We start from the raw sequence: 23,656 nt of genomic DNA, 5'->3' as shown, positions 1-23,656 counted from the left end.
CGACGCCCGCGCCGCGAGTCCGCGCCGCCTCCCTCCTCCCTCTCGCGCCACTGACAGGTGGGGCCCACCTGTCAGTGACTGCTTCGCCGCTCGCCCGCGCCGCGCCGCGTCCGAGCCGGACTCCACGCCGCCGCGCCGCAACCGCCGCTGTGGACACCCCAAGTATTATAACATCCAATGTCCAACGTGACCATCACATACTATTGGAGGAGTGAGATCCAAACACGCATAAATAGCCACTCGTCCTCAATGTGTCCATGATCACGGTTGACAACCTTCTGTTATAATAATCGGAATGCCGAGTAGTGAGCGCAAGACATAACCGTAAGATAGTTTGCCAGTCTACTCCGTCATATGCCCATCAACCACTCGAAGGTAGCGACTAAAAGCATACCCCAGTGACTCGATCCAAACCGCTATCTCCGATTATCTCAAGCGATCAAAACCCGTTACTCATGCTGAGCTAGTCCCCAGGAATGCGACTAGCCTCACATTTTCATCGTAAGCAATTAATAGTCATAACAGTACCATATCATGAATAATAAGTGGCAAGGTACATGATACAACATAGGGTCCAAGGTCCCAACATACACAGAATGAGTAGCAGCGGAAGACTCAAGTAAAGCTCATAAGCATAAAACGAAAGCCGGTGGTGCCACAACCCCACAAGGGCAAACCAACCGGGCAAGAGCCAAGCTGCAAGAGAAGGGATCACTCACTGCCCTCGCCACCCCCGGCAGAGCAGTGACCACACAAGAAGCACAACTCATACCCGGAATCCTCACCTGAAATTGCAGACACCGGATTAAGTACAAGATTGTACTCGCAAGTCTTACCCAAAACTATATATAAAAAGGAGAGAGGAGTATGCAAGGTCTACCTTAACCTAAGCCATCTAGGTTGCATAAAGCCAATTTTATTGAGCAAATAACAGTAAAAGTGGTTAAGTAATAGTAAATTTAACATCATTTTAACTTATGGACAGCAAGTATACAATTCTGAAATGCATAAGCAAAAGAGTCCAAACGGCGCTCTCACCAACAACAAGGGACTACCCAAGTCCACACCATCATGGCACAGCATGCCAACACCACCATCAAACACAAACTCATCCATATTAATCCACACTTGATGCTAACATAACTGACTAACACATCAAGCAATGTCCATAACCGAGGACGCGGCTATTCGAATAGATTATACTCTGATCAGAGGTGTACAACTGTACCCACATGAAATGAACAAGGATCAAAAGCTACACACCCCGTCGAGTGCGGTACGCGAGTGATACAAGCTCATTACATGTCTTTCCTAATCCCACCCCAACCACCTATACCACACCGGGGTTCCCGACGACTTAGTCACGTGCCTGTGTGGTGTGACCAAGGCGGGCGCACCACGCGGGAGGCACCCCCGGCCAACATAGGCACCCGAGGCCCTCCAAAGGGCTACCTGCCCTCACGTCTCTCCAACGTGGTATAAATAATCACAGTAGAGCTAGTAAAGAACAAGCCGGTCCCAAATAAGGCATGTGGTAAGTACGAAGGGTGCTTGAATAGATGTCAAAATGTTCGGTCCTTAACGACCCAGACGGGGCTACTTGCATCAGGGGAAACCAACCTTCCTTCATCGCCCTACCACCCGTCCAAGTCCAACATATTTCATCAACCATAATTTAGTGTAAGTGCTCAAGTTTTATGCCCATTAGTACAAGTTGTCTATACACCACAAATGATAGTACTGTCAATCCTTATACTTCTATTAGCATTAAGCATGGCTAAGCATGAATGAAGTAAACAAGCCTAACACTCCTATACGGTGGTGACAAGGGATAAGGTCAGCAATATAACAGGGAATAAATGCATAATTAGGATCTACCAATTCACCCAAAACAGACGTTTTAACATCTAGGAAACACATGCATATATAGGTATAGTTTTGCAACCAAAGATATTTATAGAGAAAGCATAGGTTCTATATGCTTAGGTGCTTGCCTTCCTGCTGAGGGTAGTCACTATCCTCCTCTGGATATGGCTCGGTACTCTCCGGATTCTCCAAATCTACCGAAAAGAAGCAATATGCGAATAAGAGCCAAATAAACATGCACATGCGAAATGATCAATAAATCATGAAATAAATACAGTGAGTAGAGCACATGTTAACTTGAATTTAGGTGAAAGAATCACTAGATTATCACTTATTGTTTAGGAGATATGAAAATGACAAGCTTTCAGGTCAGATAATGACAGCTCCAAAAATAATTAAGTCTACTTTAGAGCATTACAAGTAACTTGCAACTCAAACCAAGTTTTTACATGTATAATTATTTTTAGTGGGCAGTACATCATTCACAGGTGCTAAGAAAAATTATTCCACAGCTTTATGTATTGTCATTATTTATTTATGGATCTTAGAAGTTAAAATCATGGGAATGCTAAATACACTCCTAAACATGATTTAAGGGGAGTATTGTCAAGCTTATTTTCACAACAGCAAAGAGTAACAAAATATAAGCTCAACAAAATTGGTTTCACAATTTTAGCTTTTACCAATAATTTCTTACGAATCTATGAAGAGCTAGACCACACAAGGGAGACATATAGCTATTTATATTCCTACAGAGAAAAACAGTAAAAAGTTGGTCATTTTTATTTTACAACAATGAAGAGATCTGTTTTATGAAGCAATAAGAATTTGTTTCACTGAAATCGGAGTTCATATGAATTAGTTATGGATTTTCAAAGTTCACTCATTTTTCAGCCAAAACAGCACGTGTGGATGGCTCGATCTAGTGCATGAATGCCAAGAGCATCACATGCAAGAAAACATACATTAAGGACTTGATTCTACTGCTAAGAAGACACTTTTCAGCTTGAGTTGAAGAAGCTGAAAACTCACCAAAACAGGGAAGCAAAGACACCGAGCTGTTGTCACCGAAGAAGAGAAAACAGCTTGCAGCCTGCTACTAGCCTTCAAATCTTGAACCGGTGACCTATGGAGGAGACTAGGAATGCTCAGCATGATGGGGAACCTAAGAGAGTAGCTATGGATGGGGAAGAAAGCTCACCAAGAGGAGGAAAACAACTGCTGCTGCTGCTGCTCTGCACCAAGCAGCAAGCTCCTCTTTTCTTCTCGATCTCCCTCAGCAACCGATGCATGTGCAGGCTATTTGGATGGATGGAAAGCTTACAACCTTGGGGATCTTGTGGTGTGACATGCAGGGCTGGATCCTTGCATTTTTGTGAAGATTTGGGGAGGAGGAAAATGAGGAGGGAGCTTAGCTCATGGAAGAACAGAACAGCAACAAGAACAGAATGGGAGGGAGATGAAGGGGTTTTCTCTGCCCCTCCCCCTTAAATCCTGAGGTGGGAGCACGCCCAAGAGGGTGTTGTGGGGGCTAAAGAGACACCCAAGGTCAATGACAAGTGGGCCCAAGTCATGGCTGTTTAGGAGGGTGAGAGAGGTGGGTGAAAAATTGAGTACAGATTCACTCTTGCAGTTTTCAGGATTTATTTTATTTCTCTCTCTTGGTAAATTCAATTTGATTAAGCTACAAGAGTGTGAAAAATGTATGTTTTGGTGTTGAGATAGATGGAGTCACCTAGTTTCCATTTTTGAAAGTTTCACACATAAATCCCAAGTATTTTAAATCTGGTGAAAAGATGAATTGGGTTAGGCTGAAACTTGGTTTGAATTTTTAGGAGACCAAAATAGAGAGTTAGAATTCAACAAAATTTATATTTAGTGATGATAAATAAACTAATATTGGAATAAAATATTAAATATGTATACTTCTGTTCAGGTTATTGCTCAAATAGAAGTGGTTTCAATTTTACCGATTAGAGTTAATTTTGTTATTGCATATGATCAAATTGCAATATAGTAAATGTGCAATCTAAAGGATAACAAATGAATTTATAAATACCTGGTTATGAACCTAGGGCTCTTACAGCCGCCGCCGCAACGGCCGCCGCCGAGACCGCGTCGTCGCCGACTCGGTCTCCAACCTCCGCCCGCCCTAGCCGGTCGCCGCAACCCTATAAATCCCCGTCGCCGTCGCGCCGTCGCCCACTTCCCGCCGTCGCTCGTGTCGCCGTCGCGCTGCTGCCTCTCGCCACCGCCGCGCCACTTCGCCGTCGGACACCTTCGCCGCTGTCCAGCCGCGTCATCACCTCCGCACCGCTGTCGCCGACCGGTCGCCATCCTCGTCGTCGCCGGTGAGCGTCCCCGCGCCGCGCATTCCTCCGTCGCGTCATCGCCGTCGCGCCCGGTCACCTCGCCGCCGCCGATCGATCTCCGCCGCCACCGCCGATCTCCCGCACCCGCCCGCGTCGCCACCTTCGCCTCGGTCTCGCCGACCCGTCCGCACCCTCGCCGCCGCCGGTGAGCCTCCGCACCCTCCTCCCCTCTTTCTCCCCCTCTCCGGCCGAGTCGCGCGCCGTCGCCGGACGAGGCCGAAGCCCGCCGCTCCCACCGGCCGCCGTGGTCGTCGTCGTCTCTGCGTCGCCGACGTCTGGCCGCCGTTGCTTGCGCCCGCGCGTGCCGCGCCGTCGCCGCTTGCCAGTCGCCGTCGCCGCTGTCCTTCCACCGTCGCCGTGCATCGCCGCCTCGGCCGTCGTCGCCGTCGCGCCGTGCCGCCCGCCGGTCGTCGCCGTCGCGCCGTCGCCGTCGCGCCGCCGTCGTCGTGCGCCGCCGCCGCCGCGTCGCCCGCCGCTCCCGCCGGTCGCCGCCGCCCGCCCGAGCCGCGCTCCTCTCTGTCCTCTCTCGCTAACGAGTGGGACCCACTCGTCAGTCGCTCCCCGCGCCCGCCTTCTCTCTCTCCTCCCGGGCCCAGCTGTCAGCGCCTCTCTCCCTCTCTCTCTCACCGACAGGTGGTCCCCACCTGTCAGCCGTCAGTACCCTCTCTCCTCGCTGACGTCAGCAGCCCCATTAATTGCGCAATAATTGATTTAGGACTTTTCTGTTTAGTTAAAAAACCCAGAAAACTTCTAAAATTCATAAGTAATTCATCTAGTCTCCGTTTAGGTCCATTCAAATTTCATTAAATTCATAAAATTATCAAGAATCCATTAAAAATAGTTTCTTTTGCTGTTTCAGTAGAGTTTGTGCTTGTTTTATTTATTTTTGTGCTTTGTCGCTTAGATTTGGACCCCGCCGAAGAGCCGGTTTACTTCGAGATCGTCGCCGAAGTTCCCCAAGGGCCAGAGCAAGGCAAGTAACACTCATCCTTGAGCATATTGAACCCATTATTGCAAATTCCCCGCTTTATTATTTCAAATATGCATTGTTTTAATTAAAGTACTTACTTTATGCTATTTTCGGGTAAACCTTATTATTATGCCGTTGTTTATCCAACTTTATTCGTTTCTGGACCAGGGGTAACTTGATTAGGGTCAGGCCTAGGTTAATGCTTAGCCATGCTTAGAACAAATAGCTCATGGGATCACATATAATTATGCTTAGTTCTGAATAGCCGAGATAATGATTCACTACCCGGTTCGGGTTAATGTCAACTAAAATATTGATAATGGTGGGCTATGGGTGCATGGTTTTGAGAGTCGCACCCATGGCGATTAAGGACCGGTTCACGGGAAACCCTGGAAGTCGTTAAGTGCTAACCACATGCCGAAATGGGTAAGGTGGGATTTGGAGCATGACTTCGAACTATTTGACGTACCCAGGCAAGGGTAGGCGTGATGGAGTATGGACGGGCAATCGTGGTGTAACGAAAGCTTCTCCTCCTTCCGGATCTACCAAGGCACAAGAGGGGACTGCCCGACTTGGTGTAAAGGAGGGGGTGAAACCTGAAGTGTGGTACGATTAAATAGGGAGGGTTGTGTAACGGGTCCTATCACGGTCTCCTTTCCGGTATACCATGGTGGTATGTCGGCGCACGTTCAAGTGTAGTGGAGTCGTGTCTTGTGGGTACAGTAGTACACCTCTGATCAGAGTATAAACTATTCGAATAGCCGTGCCCACGGTTACGGGCGAACTCCCAGCTTCACTGTGATTAGTGAACCCTAATAACTTGAGTAAATTTGTTATCACTTGGGACTACTGCAACGTGGTGTAACGTTGAGTAGTGGTTGGGCCTGTTGCAACGTGGTGTAACGTTGGACAGTGTTGTGGTACTTTACAACTGTTTATTTATTTATGCTTTACTGTATTTAAATTACCTTTATTCTTTCAATCTCTGTTATTTATTTAAACTGCTGCTTTGTCGCAACTAACCCTAGCCTGTCCTTGTTAATCCCATTGCATCATTTATTTTTCCCCCTTGTCCGTGTTACTTGTTGAGTACGGTGGTTTGTACTCAGCCTTGCTTAACTTTCCCAACCCAGAGCTAGAAACAGAGTCCGATGGAGGTGCCTCTCAGGAGTGAGCTGTTCCGCCGTCGAAGTGTTGCCTGTGGACTGGAGCCGTACCCGCTGGAGCTAGTCTACCCCTTTGTTTTTCTGTCCGCTGCATTTCCGCTAGAATAAGTGTAATTTTCAGTTGTTTCTAAGAACGATGGTTATGTAATCAACATTGTCTTTTTGTGTACCCTGGCTGGTCCTGGACAGGGATTTAATACACAATTAAGTTCAGAAATTCATGTGAGGAATTTCTGGGCGTGACAGATAACTACACACATTGTGTATGCACATTGTTTGCACTTCGTGGTCGAACACAACTTCGGTAGCGAAACTACAGAGCACGACCGGGGCACTTGGATGCAAACATCAACTTCACCATTGGTACCAAGTCGACCAAGATTCGACCAGGAGCTCCGGGATAACTACACACATTGTGTATGCACATGGTTTGCACTTCGTGGTCGAACACAACTTCGGTAGCGAAACTAGAGAGCACGACCGGTGCAATTGGATGCAAACATCCACTTCACCATTCAAACCAAGTCGACCAAGATTCGACAATGAGCTCTAGGATAACTACACACGTTGTGTATACACATTGTTTGCACTTTGTGGTCGAACACAACTTCTCGGTAATGAAACTAGAGAGCACGACCGGTGCACTTGGATACCATCAACAACTTCACCATTCATACCAAGTCGACCAAGACTCGACCATGAGCTCCAGGATAACAACACACATTGTGTATGCACATGGTTTGCACTTCGTGGTCGAACACAACTTCGGTAGCGAAACTACAGAGCACGACCGGGGCACTTGGATGCAAACATCAACTTCACCATTGATACCAAGTCGACCAAGATTCGACCATGAGCTCCAGGATAACTACACACATTGTGTATGCACATGGTTTGCAGGTCATGGTCGAACACAACTGCGGTAGCGAAACGAGAGAGCACGACCGGTGCACATGGATGCAAACATCAACTTCACCATTCATACCAAGTCGACCAATATTCGACCATGAGCTCCTGGATAACTACACACATTGTGTATGCACATGGTTTGCACTTCGTGGTCGAACACAACTTCGGTAGCGAAACTAGAGAGCACGACCGGGGCACTTGGATGCAAACATCAACTTCACCATTGATACCAAGTCGACCAAGATTCGACCATGAGCTCCAGGATAACTACACACATTGTGTATGCACATGGTTTGCACTTCGTGGTCGAACACAACTTCGGTAGCGAAACTAGAGAGCATGACCGGTGAACTTGGATGCAAACATCCACTTCACCATTCATACCACGTCGACCAAGATTCGACCATGGGCTCCAGGATAACTACACACGTTGTGTATACACATGGTTTGCACTTCGTGGTCGAACACAACTTCTCGGTAATGAAACTAGAGAGCACGACCGGTGCACCTGGATGCCATCAACAACTTCACCATTCATACCACGTCGACCAAGATTCGACCATGAGCTCAGGGATAACTACACACATTGTGTATGCACATGGTTTGCACTTCGTGGTTGAACACAACTTCGGTAGCGAAACGAAAGAGCACGACCGGTGGATGCCATCAACAACTTAACCATTCATACCACGTCAGCCAAGATTCGACCATGAGCTCCGGGATAACTACACACATTGTCTATGCACATGGTTTGCACTTCGTGGTCGAACACAACTTTTTGGTAACGAAACTAGAGAGCACGACCGGTGCACTTGGATGCAAACATCAACTTCACCATTGATACCAAGTCGACCGAGATTCGACCATGAGCTCTGGGATAACTACACACATTGTGTATGCACATGGTTTGTAGTTCGTGGTCGAACACAACTTCGGTAGCGAAACTAGAGAGCACGACCGGTGCACATGGATGCAAACATCAACTTCACCATTCATACCAAGTCGACCAATATTCGACCATGAGCTCCTGGATAACAACACACATTGTGTATGCACATGGTTTGCACTTCGTGGTCGAACACAACTGCGGTAGCAAAACGAGAGAGCACGACCGGTGCACATGGATGCAAACATCAACTTCACCATTCATACCAAGTCGACCAAGATTCGACCATGAGCTCCTAGATAACTACACACATTGTGTATGCACATGGTTTGCACTTCGTGGTCGAACACAACTTCGGTAGCGAAACTAGAGAGCACGACCGGGGCACTTGGATGCAAACATCAACTTCACCATTGATACCAAGTCGACCAAGATTCGACCATGAGCTCCAGGATAACTACACACATTGTGTATGCACATGGTTTGCACTTCGTGGTCGAACACAACTTCGGTAGCGAAACTAGAGAGCATGACCGGTGAACTTGGATGCAAACATCCACTTCACCCTTCATACCACGTCGACCAAGATTCGACCATGGGCTCCAGGATAACTACACACGTTGTGTATACACATGGTTTGCACTTCGTGGTCGAACACAACTTCTCGGTAATGAAACTAGAGAGCACGACCGGTGCACCTGGATGCCATCAACAACTTCACCATTCATACCACGTCGACCAAGATTCGACCATGAGCTCAGGGATAACTACACACATTGTGTATGCACATGGTTTGCACTTCGTGGTTGAACACAACTTCGGTAGCGAAACGAAAGAGCACGACCGGTGGATGCCATCAACAACTTAACCATTCATACCACGTCAGCCAAGATTCGACCATGAGCTCCGGGATAACTACACACATTGTCTATGCACATGGTTTGCACTTCGTGGTCGAACACAACTTTTTGGTAACGAAACTAGAGAGCACGACCGGTGCACTTGGATGCAAACATCAACTTCACCATTGATACCAAGTCGACCGAGATTCGACCATGAGCTCTGGGATAACTACACACATTGTGTATGCACATGGTTTGTAGTTCGTGGTCGAACACAACTTCGGTAGCGAAACTAGAGAGCACGACCGGTGCACATGGATGCAAACATCAACTTCACCATTCATACCAAGTCGACCAATATTCGACCATGAGCTCCTGGATAACAACACACATTGTGTATGCACATGGTTTGCACTTCGTGGTCGAACACAACTGCGGTAGCAAAACGAGAGAGCACGACCGGTGCACATGGATGCAAACATCAACTTCACCATTCATACCAAGTCGACCAAGATTCGACCATGAGCTCCTAGATAACTACACACATTGTGTATGCACATGGTTTGCACTTCGTGGTCGAACACAACTTCGGTAGCGAAACTAGAGAGCACGACCGGGGCACTTGGATGCAAACATCAACTTCACCATTGATACCAAGTCGACCAAGATTCGACCATGAGCTCCAGGATAACTACACACATTGTGTATGCACATGGTTTGCACTTCGTGGTCGAACACAACTTCGGTAGCGAAACTAGAGAGCATGACCGGTGAACTTGGATGCAAACATCCACTTCACCCTTCATACCACGTCGACCAAGATTCGACCATGGGCTCCAGGATAACTACACACGTTGTGTATACACATGGTTTGCACTTCGTGGTCGAACACAACTTCTCGGTAATGAAACTAGAGAGCACGACCGGTGCACCTGGATGCCATCAACAACTTCACCATTCATACCACGTCGACCAAGATTCGACCATGAGCTCAGGGATAACTACACACATTGTGTATGCACATGGTTTGCACTTCGTGGTTGAACACAACTTCGGTAGCGAAACGAAAGAGCACGACCGGTGGATGCCATCAACAACTTAACCATTCATACCACGTCAGCCAAGATTCGACCATGAGCTCCGGGATAACTACACACATTGTCTATGCACATGGTTTGCACTTCGTGGTCGAACACAACTTTTTGGTAACGAAACTAGAGAGCACGACCGGTGCACTTGGATGCAAACATCAACTTCACCATTGATACCAAGTCGACCGAGATTCGACCATGAGCTCTGGGATAACTACACACATTGTGTATGCACATGGTTTGCAGTTCGTGGTCGAACACAACTTCGGTAGCGAAACTAGAGAGCACGACCGGTGCACATGGATGCAAACATCAACTTCACCATTCATACCAAGTCGACCAATATTCGACCATGAGCTCCGGGATAACAACACACGTTGTGTATGCACATGGTTTGCACTTCGTGGTCGAACACAACTTCGGTAGCGAAACTACAGAGCACGACCGGGGCACTTGGATGCAAACATCAACTTCACCATTGATACCAAGTCGACCAAGATTCGACCATGAGCTCCAGGATAACTACACACATTGTGTATGCACATGGTTTGCACGTCGTAGTCGAACACAACTTCGGTAGCGAAACTAGAGAGCATGACCGGTGAACTTGGATGCAAACATCCACTTCACCATTCATACCACGTCGACCAAGATTCGACCATGGGCTCCAGGATAACTACACACGTTGTGTATACACATGGTTTGCGCTTCGTGGTCGAACACAACTTCTCGGTAATGAAACTAGAGAGCACGACCGGTGCACCTGGATGCCATCAACAACTTCACCATTCATACCACGTCGACCAAGATTCGACCATGAGCTCAGGGATAACTACACACATTGTGTATGCACATGGTTTGCACTTCGTGGTCGAACACAACTTCAGTAGCGAAACTACAGAGCACAACCGGGGCACTTGGATGCAAACATCAACTTCACCATTCATACCAAGCTGACCAAGATTCGACCATGAGCTCCTGGATAACTACACACATTGTGTATGCACATGGTTTGCACTTCGTGGTCAAACACAACTTCGGTAGCGAAACTAGAGAGCACGACCGGGGCACTTGGATGCAAACGTCAACTTCACCATTGATACCAAGTCGACCAAGATTCGACCATGAGCTCCAGGATAACTACACACATTGTGTATGCACATGGTTTGCACTTCGTAGTCGAACACAACTTCGGTAGCGAAACTAGAGAGCATGACCGGTGAACTTGGATGCAAACATCCACTTCACCATTCATACCACGTCGACCAAGATTCGATCATGGGCTCCAGGATAACTACACACGTTGTGTATACACATGGTTTGCGCTTCGTGGTCGAACACAACTTCTCGGTAATGAAACTAGAGAGCACGACCGGTGCACTTGGATACCATCAACAACTTCACCATTCATACCAAGTCGACAAGGACTCGACCATGAGCTCCGGGATAACAACACACGTTGTGTATGCACATGGTTTGCACTTCGTGGTCGAACACAACTGCAGTAGCGAAACGAGAGAGCACGACCGGTGCACATGGATGCAAACATCAACTTCACCATTCATACCAAGCTGACCAAGATTCGACCATGAGCTCCTGGATAACTACACACATTGTGTATGCACATGGTTTGCACTTCGTGGTCAAACACAACTTCGGTAGCGAAACTAGAGAGCACGACCGGGGCACTTGGATGCAAACGTCAACTTCACCATTGATACCAAGTCGACCAAGATTCGACCATGAGCTCCGGGATAACTACACACATTGTGTATGCACATGGTTTGCACTTCGTGGTCGAACACAACTGCAGTAGCGAAACGAGAGAGCACGACCGGTGCACATGGATGCAAACATCAACTTCACCATTCATACCAAGCTGACCAAGATTCGACCATGAGCTCCTGGATAACTACACACATTGTGTATGCACATGGTTTGCACTTCGTGGTCGAACACAACTTCGGTAGCGAAACTAGAGAGCACGACCGGGGCACTTGGATGCAAACGTCAACTTCACCATTGATACCAAGTCGACCAAGATTCGACCATGAGCTCCGGGATAACTACACACATTGTGTATGCACATGGTTTGCACTTCGTGGTCGAACACAACTTCGGTAGTGAAACTAGAGAGCACGACCGGTGCAGTTGGATGCAAACATCCACTTCACCATTCAAACCAAGTCGACCAAGATTCGACCATGAGCTCTAGGATAACTACACACGTTGTGTATACACATGGTTTGCACTTTGTGGTCGAACACAACTTCTCGGTAATGAAACTAGAGAGCACGACCGGTGCACCTGGATGCCATCAACAACTTCACCATTCATACGACGTCGACCAAGATTCGACCATGAGCTCCGGGATAACTACACACATTGTGTATGCACATGGTTTGCACTTCGTGGTCGAACACAATTTCTCGGTAATGAAACTAGAGAGCACGACCGGTGCACCTGGATGCCATCAACAACTTCACCATTCATACCAAGTCGACCTAGATTCGACCATGAGCTCTGGGATAACTACACACATTGTGTATGCACATGGTTTGCAGTTCGTGGTCGAACACAACTTCAGTAGCGAAACTAGAGAGCACGACCGGTGCACTTGGATGCAAACATCAACTTCACCATTCATACCAAGTCGACCAAGATTCGACCATGAGCTCCTGGATAACCACACACATTGTGTATGCAGATGGTTTGCACTTCGTGGTCGAACACAACTTCGGTAGCGAAACTAGAGAGCACGACCGGTGCAGTTGGATGCAAACATCCACTTCACCATTCAAACCAAGACGACCAAGATTCGACCATGAGCTCTAGGATAACTACACACGTTGTGTATACACATGGTTTGCACTTTGTGGTCGAACACAACTTCTCGGTAATGAAACTAGAGAGCACGACCGGTGCACCTGGATGCCATCAACAACTTCACCATTCATACCACGTCGACCAAGATTCGACCATGAGCTCCGGGATAACTACACACATTGTGTATGCACATGGTTTGCACTTCGTGGTCGAACACAATTTCTCGGTAATGAAACTAGAGAGCACGACCGGTGCACCTGGATGCCATCAACAACTTCACCATTCATACCACGTCGACCAAGATTCGACCATGAGCTCAGGGATAACTACACACATTGTGTATGCACATGGTTTGCACTTCGTGGTCGAACACAACTTCGGTAGCGAAACTAGAGAGCACGACCGGGGCACTTGGATGCAAACATCAACTTCACCATTGATACCAAGTCGAGCAAGATTCGACCATGAGCTCCGGGATAACTACACATATTGTGTATGCACATGGTTTGCACTTCGTGGTCGAACACAACTTCGGTAGCGAAACTAGAGAGCATGACCGGTGAACTTGGATGCAAACATCCACTTCACCATTCATACCACGTCGACCAAGATTCGACCATGGGCTCCAGGATAACTACACACGTTGTGTATACACATGGTTTGCGCTTCGTGGTCGAACACAACTTCTCGGTAATGAAACTAGAGAGCACGACCGGTGCACCTGGATGCCATCAACAACTTCACCATTCATACCACGTCGACCAAGATTCGACCATGAGCTCAGGGATAACTACACACATTGTGTATGCACATGGTTTGCACTTCGTGGTTGAACACAACTTCGGTAGCGAAACGAAAGAGCATGACCGGTGGATGCCATCAACAACTTAACCATTCATACCACGTCAGCCAAGATTCGACCATGAGCTCCGGGAGAACTACACACACTGTCTATGCACATGGTTTGCACTTCGTGGTCGAACACCACTTTTTGGTAACGAAACTAGAGAGCACGACCGGTGCACTTGGATGCAAACATCGACTTCAACATTGATACCAAGTCGACCGAGATTCGACCATGAGCTCTGAGACAACTACACACATTGTGTATGCACATGGTTTGCAGTTCGTGGTCGAACACAACTTCGGTAGCGAAACTAGAGAGCACAACCGGTGCACTTGGATGTAAACATCAACTTCACCATTCATACCAAGTCGACCAAGATTCGACCATGAGCTCCTGGATAACCACACACATTGTGTATGCAGATGGTTTGCACTTCGTGGTCGAACACAACTTCGGTAGCGAAACTAGAGAGCACGACCGGTGCAGTTGGATGCAAACATCCACTTCACCATTCAAACCAAGTCGACCAAGATTCGACCATGAGCTCTAGGATAACTACACACGTTGTGTATACACATGGTTTGCACTTTTTGGTCGAACACAACTTCTCGGTAATGAAACTAGAGAGCACGACCGGTGCACTTGGATACCATCAACAACTTCACCATTCATACCAAGTCGACCAAGACTCGACCATGAGCTCCGGGATAACAACACACGTTGTGTATGCACATGGTTTGCACTTCGTGGTCGAACACAACTGCAGTAGCGAAACGAGAGAGCACGACCGGTGCACATGGATGCAAACATCAACTTCACCATTCATACCAAGCTGACCAAGATTCGACCATGAGCTCCTGGATAACTACACACATTGTGTATGCACATGGTTTGCACTTCGTGGTCGAACACAACTTCGGTAGCGAAACTAGAGAGCACGACCGGGGCACTTGGATGCAAACGTCAACTTCACCATTGATACCAAGTCGACCAAGATTCGACCATGAGCTCCGGGATAACTACACACATTGTGTATGCACATGGTTTGCACTTCGTGGTCGAACACAACTGCAGTAGCGAAACGAGAGAGCACGACCGGTGCACATGGATGCAAACATCAACTTCACCATTCATACCAAGCTGACCAAGATTCGACCATGAGCTCCTGGATAACTACACACATTGTGTATGCACATGGTTTGCACTTCGTGGTCGAACACAACTTCGGTAGCGAAACTAGAGAGCACGACCGGGGCACTTGGTTGCAAACGTCAACTTCACCATTGATACCAAGTCGACCAAGATTCGACCATGAGCTCCGGGATAACTACACACATTGTGTATGCACATGGTTTGCACTTCGTGGTCGAACACAACTTCGGTAGTGAAACTAGAGAGCACGACCGGTGCAGTTGGATGCAAACATCCACTTCACCATTCAAACCAAGTCAACCAAGATTCGACCAAGAGCTCTAGGATAACTACACACGTTGTGTATACACATGGTTTGCACTTTGTGGTCGAACACAACTTCTCGGTAATGAAACTAGAGAGCACGACCGGTGCACCTGGATGCCATCAACAACTTCACCATTCATACGACGTCGACCAAGATTCGACCATGAGCTCCGGGATAACTACACACATTGTGTATGCACATGGTTTGCACTTCGTGGTCGAACACAATTTCTCGGTAATGAAACTAGAGAGCACGACCGGTGCACCTGGATGCCATCAACAACTTCACCATTCATACCAAGTCGACCTAGATTCGACCATGAGCTCTGGGATAACTACACACATTGTGTATGCACATGGTTTGCAGTTCGTGGTCGAACACAACTTCGGTAGCGAAACTAGAGAGCACGACCGGTGCACTTGGATGCAAACATCAACTTCACCATTCATACCAAGTCGACCAAGATTCGACCATGAGCTCCTGGATAACCACACACATTGTGTATGCAGATGGTTTGCACTTCGTGGTCGAACACAACTTCGGTAGCGAAACTAGAGAGCACGACCGGTGCAGTTGGATGCAAACATCCACTTCACCATTCAAACCAAGACGACCAAGATTCGACCATGAGCTCTAGGATAACTACACACGTTGTGTATACACATGGTTTGCACTTTGTGGTCGAACACAACTTCTCGGTAATGAAACTAGAGAGCACGACCGGTGCACCTGGATGCCATCAACAACTTCACCATTCATACCACGTCGACCAAGATTCGACCATGAGCTCCGGGATAACTACACACATTGTGTATGCACATGGTTTGCACTTCGTGGTCGAACACAATTTCTCGGTAATGAAACTAGAGAGCACGACCGGTGCACCTGGATGCCATCAACAACTTCACCATTCATACCACGTCGACCAAGATTCGACCATGAGCTCAGGGATAACTACACACATTGTGTATGCACATGGTTTGCACTTCGTGGTCGAACACAACTTCGGTAGCGAAACTAGAGAGCACGACCGGGGCACTTGGATGCAAACATCAACTTCACCATTGATACCAAGTCGAGCAAGATTCGACCATGAGCTCCGGGATAACTACACATATTGTGTATGCACATGGTTTGCACTTCGTGGTCGAACACAACTTCGGTAGCGAAACTAGAGAGCATGACCGGTGAACTTGGATGCAAACATCCACTTCACCATTCATACCACGTCGACCAAGATTCGACCATGGGCTCCAGGATAACTACACACGTTGTGTATACACATGGTTTGCGCTTCGTGGTCGAACACAACTTCTCGGTAATGAAACTAGAGAGCACGACCGGTGCACCTGGATGCCATCAACAACTTCACCATTCATACCACGTCGACCAAGATTCGACCATGAGCTCAGGGATAACTACACACATTGTGTATGCACATGGTTTGCACTTCGTGGTTGAACACAACTTCGGTAGCGAAACGAAAGAGCACGACCGGTGGATGCCATCAACAACTTAACCATTCATACCACGTCAGCCAAGATTCGACCATGAGCTCCGGGATAACTACACACACTGTCTATGCACATGGTTTGCACTTCGTGGTCGAACACCACTTTTTGGTAACGAAACTAGAGAGCACGACCGGTGCACTTGGATGCAAACATCGACTTCACCATTGATACCAAGTCGACCGAGATTCGACCATGAGCTCTGAGACAACTACACACATTGTGTATGCGCATGGTTTGCAGTTCGTGGTCGAACACAACTTCGGTAGCGAAACTAGAGAGCACAACCGGTGCACTTGGATGCAAACATCAACTTCACCATTCATACCAAGTCGACCAAGATTCGACCATGAGCTCCTGGATAACCACACACATTGTGTATGCAGATGGTTTGCACTTCGTGGTCGAACACAACTTCGGTAGCGAAACTAGAGAGCACGACCGGTGCAGTTGGATGCAAACATCCACTTCACCATTCAAACCAAGTCGACCAAGATTCGACCATGACCTCTAGGATAACTACACACGTTGTGTATACACATGGTTTGCACTTTTTGGTCGAACACAACTTCTCGGTAATGAAACTAGAGAGCACGACCGGTGCACTTGGATACCATCAACAACTTCACCATTCATACCAAGTCGACCAAGACTCGACCATGAGCTCCGGGATAACAACACACGTTGTGTATGCACATGGTTTGCACTTCGTGGTCGAACACAACTGCAGTAGCGAAACGAGAGAGCACGACCGGTGCACATGGATGCAAACATCAACTTCACCATTCATACCAAGCTGACCAAGATTCGACCATGAGCTCCTAGATAACTACACACATTGTGTATGCACATGGTTTGCACTTCGTGGTCGAACACAACTTCGGTAGCGAAACTAGAGAGCACGACCGGGGCACTTGGATGCAAACGTCAACTTCACCATTGATACCAAGTCGACCAAGATTCGACCATGAGCTCCGGGATAACTACACACATTGTGTATGCACATGGTTTGCACTTCGTGGTCGAACACAACTTCAGTAGCGAAACTAGAGAGCACGACCGGTGCACTTGGATGCAAACATCAACTTCACCATTCATACCAAGTCGACCAAGATTCGACCATGAGCTCCTGGATAACCACACACATTGTGTATGCAGATGGTTTGCACTTCGTGGTCGAACACAACTTCGGTAGCGAAACTAGAGAGCACGACCGGTGCAGTTGGATGCAAACATCCACTTCACCATTCAAACCAAGACGACCAAGATTCGACCATGAGCTCTAGGATAACTACACACGTTGTGTATACACATGGTTTGCACTTTGTGGTCGAACACAACTTCTCGGTAATGAAACTAGAGAGCACGACCGGTGCACCTGGATGCCATCAACAACTTCACCATTCATACCACGTCGACCAAGATTCGACCATGAGCTCCGGGATAACTACACACATTGTGTATGCACATGGTTTGCACTTCGTGGTCGAACACAATTTCTCGGTAATGAAACTAGAGAGCACGACCGGTGCACCTGGATGCCATCAACAACTTCACCATTCATACCACGTCGACCAAGATTCGACCATGAGCTCAGGGATAACTACACACATTGTGTATGCACATGGTTTGCACTTCGTGGTCGAACACAACTTCGGTAGCGAAACTAGAGAGCACGACCGGGGCACTTGGATGCAAACATCAACTTCACCATTGATACCAAGTCGAGCAAGATTCGACCATGAGCTCCGGGATAACTACACATATTGTGTATGCACATGGTTTGCACTTCGTGGTCGAACACAACTTCGGTAGCGAAACTAGAGAGCATGACCGGTGAACTTGGATGCAAACATCCACTTCACCATTCATACCACGTCGACCAAGATTCGACCATGGGCTCCAGGATAACTACACACGTTGTGTATACACATGGTTTGCGCTTCGTGGTCGAACACAACTTCTCGGTAATGAAACTAGAGAGCACGACCGGTGCACCTGGATGCCATCAACAACTTCACCATTCATACCACGTCGACCAAGATTCGACCATGAGCTCAGGGATAACTACACACATTGTGTATGCACATGGTTTGCACTTCGTGGTTGAACACAACTTCGGTAGCGAAACGAAAGAGCACGACCGGTGGATGCCATCAACAACTTAACCATTCATACCACGTCAGCCAAGATTCGACCATGAGCTCCGGGATAACTACACACACTGTCTATGCACATGGTTTGCACTTCGTGGTCGAACACCACTTTTTGGTAACGAAACTAGAGAGCACGACCGGTGCACTTGGATGCAAACATCGACTTCACCATTGATACCAAGTCGACCGAGATTCGACCATGAGCTCTGAGACAACTACACACATTGTGTATGCGCATGGTTTGCAGTTCGTGGTCGAACACAACTTCGGTAGCGAAACTAGAGAGCACAACCGGTGCACTTGGATGCAAACATCAACTTCACCATTCATACCAAGTCGACCAAGATTCGACCATGAGCTCCTGGATAACCACACACATTGTGTATGCAGATGGTTTGCACTTCGTGGTCGAACACAACTTCGGTAGCGAAACTAGAGAGCACGACCGGTGCAGTTGGATGCAAACATCCACTTCACCATTCAAACCAAGTCGACCAAGATTCGACCATGACCTCTAGGATAACTACACACGTTGTGTATACACATGGTTTGCACTTTTTGGTCGAACACAACTTCTCGGTAATGAAACTAGAGAGCACGACCGGTGCACTTGGATACCATCAACAACTTCACCATTCATACCAAGTCGACCAAGACTCGACCATGAGCTCCGGGATAACAACACACGTTGTGTATGCACATGGTTTGCACTTCGTGGTCGAACACAACTGCAGTAGCGAAACGAGAGAGCACGACCGGTGCACATGGATGCAAACATCAACTTCACCATTCATACCAAGCTGACCAAGATTCGACCATGAGCTCCTAGATAACTACACACATTGTGTATGCACATGGTTTGCACTTCGTGGTCGAACACAACTTCGGTAGCGAAACTAGAGAGCACGACCGGGGCACTTGGATGCAAACGTCAACTTCACCATTGATACCAAGTCGACCAAGATTCGACCATGAGCTCCGGGATAACTACACACATTGTGTATGCACATGGTTTGCACTTCGTGGTCGAACACAACTTCGGTAGTGAAACTAGAGAGCACGACCGGTGCAGTTGGATGCAAACATCCACTTCACCATTCAAACCAAGTCGACCAAGATTCGACCATGAGCTCTAGGATAACTACACACGTTGTGTATACACATGGTTTGCACTTTGTGGTCGAACACAACTTCTCCCTAATAACTTGAGTAAATTGGTTATCTCTCGGGACTACTTCAACGTGGTGTAACGTTGAGTAGTGGTTGGGCCTGTTGCAACGTGGTGTAACGTTGGACAGTGTTGTGGTATTTTACAACTGTTTATTTATTTATGCTTTACTGTATTTAAATTACCTTTATTCTTTTAATCTCTGTTATTTGTTTAACTGCTGTTTTATCGCAACTAACCCTAGCCTGTCCTTGTTAATCCCATTGCATCATTTATTCTTCCCCTTGTCCGTGTTACTTGTTGAGTACGGTGGTTTGTACTCAGCCTTGCTTAACTTTCCCACCCCAGAGCTAGAAGTCGAGTCAGATGGAGGTGCCTCTCAGGAGTGAGCTGTTCCGCCGTCGAAGCGTTGCCTGCGGACTGGAGCCGTACCCGCTGGAGCTAGTCTACCCCTTTGTTTTTCTTTCCGCTGCATTTCCGCTAGAATAAGTGTAATTTTCAGTTGTTTCTAAGAACGATGGTTATGTAATCAACATTGTCTTTTTGTGTACCCTGGCTGATCCTGGACAGGGATTTAATACACAATTAAGTTCAGAAATTCGTGTGAGGAATTTCTGGGCGTGACACGCTCGCCCCTCACCGTCGCTCCACGTCGACGTCCGTCATCGGACGCCGATCTCCGCCGGGCGCTGCTCCTCTCCACATCACCCACCGCACGCCATCGTCGTCTTCCCGACGCCATCGCCGCCTCGGGACGTCGCCGACCGCCGCGACTCGCCCTCCTCGCCGACGGTCGTCGTCGCCAGCCGTCGTTCACCACCCTCTGCCGGATGTCGCCGCATCGGTTAGCATTGCCACCTCCCCGTGCCGGCCGAGTCCGACTCTGCCATGCCCAAGTTCCGACGCCGTCGATCGATCTCGCGTGCCGCCGCCGCTCTCACTCACCGCCGGCCGTCATCGTGTAGCACCGCCTCGCCAATGCGACCCCGCCTTCGCCGCCACCGATGAGCAACTCCTCTCCCCTCTCCCCCTCTCTTTCCACTCTTTCCTCTTCGCCGCCACCGCCGGGCTGCCCATGCCATCGGCAGGAGCCAGGGGCCGCGCGCCGCCACCGCCAGGTCCCCGCTTGACATCGTTGCCGTCACACCGTCATTTTGCCGCCCTCGCCTTCCTGCGCCGCTGCCCCTCTGCATCCCCCTCATCTTCCTCCGTGCGCGCGCCGCCCGGCCGTCGCCGCCATGCGCCGCGTTCGGTGGCTGCCGCCCCGGCCGTCGTCGTTCCCACCGTCGGCCTTCATTGTGCGCCGCTCCCCTTCGCTGCCGTCGGTCACCGGTCGTCATTGCCGCCTGTCGCCCGTAGCCACGATGCGCCGTCGCCAGCTCCCCGGCCGAACGCTGGCTCTCATCTCCCTTCTTCTCTACTTCCTCTCTCTGACCGGCGGGACCCACCCATCGATCTCCCTCTCTTTCGCCTCCCTGTGGCCCCACTAGCAGCCGCCCACCACCCCTCCTCTTAGGGATGTTAACGGATCGGATAATAACCGATCTGATCGATCCGAATCTGCTTGAATTGATGATGTGGTAGGGGTTTACAACTATCCGGCGGATATGGAGTCGGATTCGGATAGTGGGTTGCGGATTCGGATATGGATGTGGTATTGTTAATATCCGATGGATGCGGATTATCCGATTTTATTACCGGATTATCCGATAGACATTTTAGCAGACAATCCAAGTTTTTAGCCCACAAAGTACTCAATCAAAAGTGCATCAATAGTCCGAGTATTTTTAATTCAATATTGAATGACAATGTATTGATTACATGCACATATCACATCCGGACATAATAATTCGTTTCCGAGCCGACTCTGCACCATTTTCGACATCCGCAATAATCCGCATTCGTATCCGCATCTGAAAATATCCGCACCCACTCCGCATCTGCTTAAAAATTATGGTTTAGGATATGGTATGATAACTATCCGTCTGAATCCGCTCCGTTAACACCCATGCCTCCTCTCTCTCCTCCCCTCGGGCCTACCTGTCACCGTTCCATCTCCCTCCTCTCTCACTACCCTGTGGACCCCACCTGTCGGCGCCAGCTTTTCCTCCGCTGACGTCATCGCCTCCAATGATTGCGCAATAAATTCAATTAAGGTTTTCTATTTAGTTTAAAAACCCAGTTAACCTTCTAAAATTCATAACTAATTCATCTTGTCTCCGTTTAGGCTTATTCAAATTTTATTAAATCCATAAAATGCCAAGAATACATTAAAAAATAGTTTCTTTCTCTGTTTCAGTAGTTTTATAATCTATTTTTGCTTGTTTTGCTTTGTTTGTCGTAGATTTGACCTCGTCGCAGCACCGATCGTACCCGAAGCCGTCGCGGAAGTTCCTCGTGGGTCTGAGCAAGGCAAGTGGCACCCTATCCTTGAACATATTGATCCCATGATTATAAAATCCCTGCTTTTACATTCAACCATGCATTGTATTTAAATGTATTTATTTTATTTATCTATTGGGTAATTACCTTTAGTTATATCCGTTGGTTCCTATTCTTTATTATTGTCATCCCAGGGTTAATTTGACTAGAGTTAGGATTAAGCAATGCTTAGCCTGGCTTAATTCAACTAGCTCACCAATTATCATTTAGTTACTGCTAGACTTGATAGACCTTTAATGGTTGTGATCATGATTAATCTCTCGATTTGGATTAAATATAACTAAAATATTGCTTATGGTGGGCTGTGGGTGCATGGTTTTGAGTGTCGCACCATGGCAATTAAGGACCAGTTCTCGAAAAACCCTGGATGTCTTACCCGTACTAACCACAAGCCCAAATGGGTAAGATGTGATTTGAAGCATGACCTCGAACTATTTGACGTACCAAGGCAAGGGTAAGCGTGATGGAGTATGGATGGGCAATCGTGGTATAACGAAAGCCTCTGCTACTTCCGGATTCACCAAGGCACCAGAGGGGACTGCCCGACTTGGTTTAAAGGAGGGAGTGAAACCTGAAGTGCGGTGTGATTGAATAGGGAGGATTATGTGATGGGTCCTATCATAGTTTCCTTTCGGTGGTTTCGTGGTGATACACCAGCACACGTTCAAGTATAGTAGAGCTATGTCGTGTAGATAAAGTTGTACACCTCTGCAGAGTAAAACTATTCAAATAGCCATGCCCGTGGTTATGTGGCGAACTTGCAGATTCACTAGGATTAGATGAACCCTTAATAACTTGATGAACTTGAAACTAGTTTAACCCTGCGCAACGTGGTGTAACGTTGGTAGTGGTTTGGGTAGCTACGTGGTGTAACGTTCGACAGTGATCTGGGTCTGTTGCAACGTGGTGTAACGTTGGACAGTGGACAGTTATTTTAACTCTTTAACTTACTTGTTTCATTCTATTTTATTTACTGCTTTGCTAAATAAATGTTGTTTTGTGCAATTTAACCTTAATCTATTCCTTGATACCCTATTGCATTCATTATTCCCCTCTCTTGGGTTCTTGGGTGTTACTTGTTGAGTACAGTGGTTTGTACTCAGCCTTGCTTAATTTTTCCCCCACCAGAGCAAGAGCCAAAGCCT

General features: G+C 47.8%; 1 protein-coding gene across 1 annotated transcript in view; it reads right to left on the bottom strand.

Annotated features, from left to right (window-relative positions):
* Positions 1 to 553: 553 nt before the first annotated feature.
* The window catches only part of LOC107305519 (serine/threonine-protein kinase Nek6-like), a 62,039-nt gene continuing 38,936 nt past the window's right edge, over positions 554 to 23,656 (bottom strand). The window contains exons 8-9 of the mRNA XM_040527405.1: positions 1,995 to 2,060; positions 554 to 785 (exon numbers count right to left, since the gene is read on the bottom strand). Coding sequence (XP_040383339.1) covers positions 627 to 785; positions 1,995 to 2,060 — 225 coding nt within the window. The 3' untranslated portion in view covers positions 554 to 626. The remainder of the gene's footprint in view (positions 786 to 1,994; positions 2,061 to 23,656) is intronic.

The sequence above is a fragment of the Oryza brachyantha genome, chromosome 9 (genome assembly GCF_000231095.2).
Source record: "Oryza brachyantha chromosome 9, ObraRS2, whole genome shotgun sequence".
Taxonomy (NCBI): domain Eukaryota; kingdom Viridiplantae; phylum Streptophyta; class Magnoliopsida; order Poales; family Poaceae; genus Oryza; species Oryza brachyantha.
Note: the sequence above shows the minus strand (reverse complement) of the source record. Positions and strands in the feature narration are given on the sequence as shown.